This window comes from Carlito syrichta, unplaced genomic scaffold (assembly GCF_000164805.1).
Source record: "Carlito syrichta isolate Samal-C Ts95f unplaced genomic scaffold, Tarsius_syrichta-2.0.1 Scaffold315477, whole genome shotgun sequence".
NCBI lineage: Eukaryota > Metazoa > Chordata > Mammalia > Primates > Tarsiidae > Carlito > Carlito syrichta.
Genome location: NW_007259573.1, coordinates 653,361 through 658,453, shown reverse-complemented (window position 1 = coordinate 658,453; position 5,093 = coordinate 653,361). Strand labels below are relative to the sequence as shown.

The following is a 5,093-nucleotide window of genomic DNA, read 5'->3' as shown; positions in this document are numbered from 1 at the left end:
GCCCAGGCGGGTCTCGAACCCGCGGGCTCAGGCAATACACTCACCTCGGCCTCCCAAAGCGCTGGGATTACAGGCTGAGCCACCGAGCCCGACTACACTTGGTGGTTTAAAACAACAGCAATTTATCCTCTTACAGTTTTAAGGCTAGAATTCTGAAATCAAGATATCGGCAGAACCATGCTCCCTCTGAAGGCTCCAGAAGAGAATTCTTCCTTGCCCCTTCCAAGCTTCCAGTGGTGGCTGGCAATCTTTTGGTGTTCCTTGACTTAAGTCTTTGCTTCCATCATCACATAGCCTTCTTCACTCTGCGTGTGTCTGTCTTAACACAATTTTTTTTTTTTTTGGAGTCAGGACTCACTCTGTCATGCAGTGGCATGATTATACTCAAATGACCCTCCCACCTCTGCCTCCCAAGTAGCTAGGACTATAGGCACATGCCACCATGCCGAGCTAGTTTTTAAAAATTTTTTGTTGAGGCTGGGCTCGGTGACTGAGCCTGTAATCCCGCACTTTGGGAGGCCGAGGTGAGTGAATCACCTGAGCCCGCGGGTTCGAGAACCACCTGGGCAACTTGGCAAGACCTCATCTCTACAATAAATCAAAAAAATTAGCCGGGCGTGGTAGCACATGCCTGTAGTTCCAGCTACTTGGAAGGCTGAGGCGGAAGGATCGCCTGAGCCCAGCAGGTCGAGACTGCAGTGGCCGGGAGCGGCCACTTCACTCTAGTCTGGGCGATTGAGTGAGACTCCAACTCTAAAAAATAAAATAAAAATAAAAATAATTTTAAAAAATAAAAAATTTTTTTTTGTTGTTGAGATAAGTTCTCACTATTTTGCCCAGGCTGGTCTCGAACTCCTGGGCTCAAACAATCCTCCCGCCATAGCCTCCCAAAATGTTAGGATTACAGGTGTGAGCTACCACGCCTGGTCTTCTTATAAGGATAATAGTTATTGGGTTTAGGGGCCTCTATAATCTCATATGATCTCATTTGCAAAGATCCTAATTTCCAATAAGGTCACACTGACAGATACTGAGGGTTAGGATTTGAACATATCTTTTAGAGAGGATATAATTTTATCTACTGTAATGAAGATATTTAGAAATAGTTATAGAGAGTGAGAGAAATATCCCAGCATGCCCAGCCATGTCATGGGCCCACAGAGACTGGTGAAAATGAACCACTGTGGAGAGTGACCTGCAGCATCAGCCATTCCCGACTTGTTCCTCTCTGCTGACCAGCATCCTTGGCGGTAACTTGGGCACTTCAGCCCTCTCCCGCTGCAGGGCAGATTTCCCTCCCACCAGGAACAGAGTCTTCTGCCCTCTCTCTCTTTTTATTTTTTGAGTTGGATTCTCACTCTGTTGCCCAGACTGGAGTGCAGTAGCACGCTCCCGGCCACCGCAGCCCAACCTGCTGGGCTCCAGTGATCCTTCCACTTCAGCCCTCCAAGTAGCCAGAACTACAGGCGTGCGCTACCATGCCCAGCTGATTTTTTAATTTTATTGTAGAGAGTAGGTCTTGCCAAGTTGCCCGGGCTAGTCTTGAACCCGCAGGCTCAGGCAATCCACTCGCCTCGGCCTCCCAAAGTGCTGGGATTACAAACTGAGCCACCGAGCCAGGCTTTCTGCCCTCTCTTGACTCCTTCCTTCCCTTCTCAGTCTCCTCTGCATCCCATCCAGTACCTATCTCTGCCCAAAGGTCCTTGAAGAACCCCTGCAGACAGGAGCTGCAGAGTTGGCCTTGACAGCACCTGGGCTGTGATAGAAGAGACAGAATTCCAGCCTCCCATGCATACATGCTCCACCTGCACTGTTCTGTTCAGAGCTCCAGGCAGCCGAGTGCCTTGGGGTTTTCACCAAAGAACTGAAGGAATAAACCCATTTCCCTATTCTGAAGAAGCCTTATTGTCTTATTTCTGGAATGCCAGGAATGGCGTTATTTTGTCCAGGCTGAGTTGGGGTGTTTGCTGGACCCTGGGCCTAGGGAGCCCTTGCTGCTTCTTCACCCATCGTGCTGGGCTCTTGGAGTGTTTGCCCTGCAGGGCCAAGGTGAGACTGTAACAGCAGTCCCTCTGGACATTGGCTGGGACCTCCTCCAGGGAGGAAGGGTTGCTCATGGTCTGGCCAGGCTCCCAAGCATCACGGACAGCAACCCTGAGCTCCAACTTCCACAGCCTGGGGCGGGTCCTCGAATGACCTTCCGTTACTTGTCTGCCCATCTGAAAGCACCATTCCATTCCATTCCAAACAACATTCCTCCGATAAAATCGGTTACACACTGTAAACGTCAACGAGCCAGGAACATTCTCCAATGCAACAGGATTCTGATAAAGCAGTCCTATTTTGCAAAACCTTCCAGCGTGAAACATCCTCCCAGTGCAGGCAGGGAAATTCCTGGGATGCCACGACACTGGGCAAAGTGTCCAGGGCCCCAGGGAAGGAACAGACAGCCCAGACGTAAGGTTCCCATGGTGAGCAGAGTGAACTGTCCTATCAAACTGTCGATAAGTATTTGTCGAACACCTCCCAAGTGCCAGGACCTGATCAAGAATGTAATGTATCCACATGACTGCAAAGCTCCCAACTCTCAAAAAGCAGCGATAACTTCCTCCCCTTACACAGCCCAGCTCAACAAGCTTCCCTCTCACGTTTTCGCCTGGCCAGGCCTCTCTACCTCACTGGCTCTGTGAGTCTGGATGTGTTCATCTTCCTTGACAGCTCCTGGGGCTCCCTTTCTGGTGACTTCTCTGCTGCCGCTGTTCACAGGTATCTCCTCCATGGGCCTGTCTCTGGGTATCAGTCTCTACTCTTCTTCAAGTCTCACTTTGTGTCACTGAGCAACCCCCAGTCCAGCTACTCTTCTGCCTCTCCGTCTCTTTCCTCTCCATTTTATGCCTTTCTTCCAATCAGCTTGCTCCCAATTTTTTCTTCATCCCTTTTCTGTTTCTTCTCCTTAATTGACTATTTACACAGAACTAAAAACTTAGGTTTGTGGAATATACTTTAACGTTCTCTGGTTTTTATTTTTATAATCGGTTGAAAAATATTAGTACTTTTCTGCGTTGTCTGAATTTCTTACAAAAGCATGTATAATTATCTACAACTTTTACTAAAATATGATGTTCATGGGGAAAAAAGTGTACATATTGTGCCATAAACATACTGAACAGAGCTCCACACTGGCATCACTTATGTCCCTCACACACGTGTGTAGCCACCTCTCACATTCCCTTCCAATATTCTTCCTCACTTGGGTCGCCACTGCCCTGCCTTCACTCAGCATAGAGTAGTGTCTTTGATAAAGACAAAATCTCTGGTCTTGTATCTGATGTCAGTGAAATGCTGCAGTATGGATTCTTTTGTGTCTAGCTTCTTTTACTCCACATTCCAAGACGTGTTCACCTTCCCCGACAGCTCCTGGGACCCTCTTTCTGCTTTTCTGCTGTCGCTGTTCACAGGTGTCTCCTCCATGGGCCTTTTTCTGGGAGTCTCTACTCTTCTTCTTGTCTCACTTTGTATTACTGAGCGTGAAGTGAATGTAGTGGTGAGTGTGGTTATGGACTCTTCATTCTCCTTGCTGGACAGTACCATTGTGGGGCGGTCCCACAATTTATTTTCCCTTCTACTGTTAATGGGCATTGGAGTGCTATGAATAGTGCTGCCATTAACATTCATGCACATATCTCCTGATGGCGTGTATTACTGTTACAACAAGGAAAGAAAAAAGACAACTATGTCCTTTTGGAAAGATGAAGATAGTTAAGTAGGATGTTTTCATGGAAGGGACTAAAGGTAGGAGACAGAACACGTGAGTCCTTGTTCTGTTTCTCTGTTCTCTAGTTCTACAACTTTGGACCAATCAATTGGCCTCTGTGAGTCTCAATTTCTTATCTGCAAAATATGAACAGTAATACCTGCTATTGGTCACAGAGTAACTATGACAATCAAATAAAATGATGGACATGAGAAAAAAATGTTTTAAGTGTTATGCAAAAAATAAGGAACTGTATTGATTTATCTTATTAAAAAAAAAAAACAACTGACTGGGCTCAGTGGCTCAGCCTGTAATCCTAGCACTTAGGGAGGCCTAGGCGAGTGGATTGCCTGAGCCTGTGGGTTCAAGACCCACCTGGGCAACTTGGCGAGACCTCATCTCTACAATAAATCAAAAATTAGCCGGGCATGGTCATGCACGCCTGTAGTTCCAGCTACTTGGAAGGTTGACAGAAGGATCGCCGGAGCCCAGCAGGTCGAGGCTGCGGTGGCTGGGAGCATGCCACTGCACTCCAGTCTGGGCGACAGAGTGAGACTACAACTAAAACAAACAAACAAACAAACAAAAAACAACTAACAGCAACATTGTGATGTACTTGGTTATCTGTTTTTAAATTGTGCATGTGTGTGTGTGCATGTGTATTTGTAGAGACAGGATCTTGTTATGTTATTCAGGCTGGTCTTGTACTGCTGGTGTCAAGTGATCCTCTAGTCTCGGCCTCCCAAAGTACTGAGAACATGTGGCCTGTGCCATCTTTTGCCCCTTCCAAGTAGCCCTTGGTTTATAGCAGTTGGGAGCTCCTGGACTAGCTAAGCAACAGAAAAATCCAGCAACTGTTCAAAGTGTAAGAAACCTCAGGGGCAGACCCAGGCCCCTCGAGAGGAGACACACCCCCAGATGACAGACAGAAGACAAAGTCTGGAATTGTCTTCAGACACCAGCCAGTGCCCCATCCACTATCTTATACCACCCACCTCCATAAGAAGAGTATCTGACCAGACTGTAGGTCAGGAAACAGGGCTTCATGTCTGCTGACCATCAGAGCAAATCTCCTCTGCCAGTGTGGGGTCATTTGTTGGTTTAGGAAAGCTATTGCTGTTCACATGCTGGGGAAGACAGGCTGGGCACCATCTCACCGATGTTCTTTCTCCCCGTCCAACCAAAACAAACCTTGTGCTCTGAGGCTCATGCCCTGAAGGGTATTTGTTTTCTCAGACCTCGCCAGGATGGTTTCTGCAAGGGGAGACCTCAAGGAACCAGCCCACAGGTCCTCCATGAGCTTCTGTACTACTGGCAGCCCTGTGCTCAGGGCTCTGGG

The 5,093-nt window shown here is 47.7% G+C and overlaps 1 protein-coding gene across 1 annotated transcript in view; it reads right to left on the bottom strand.

Annotated features, from left to right (window-relative positions):
• Positions 1-2,779, bottom strand: part of HEG1 (heart development protein with EGF like domains 1) — a 96,582-nt gene extending 93,803 nt beyond the window's left edge. The window contains exon 1 of the mRNA XM_021706353.1: positions 2,680-2,779. Coding sequence (XP_021562028.1) covers positions 2,680-2,779 — 100 coding nt within the window. The remainder of the gene's footprint in view (positions 1-2,679) is intronic.
• Between the last annotated feature and the right edge of the window lie 2,314 nt (positions 2,780-5,093).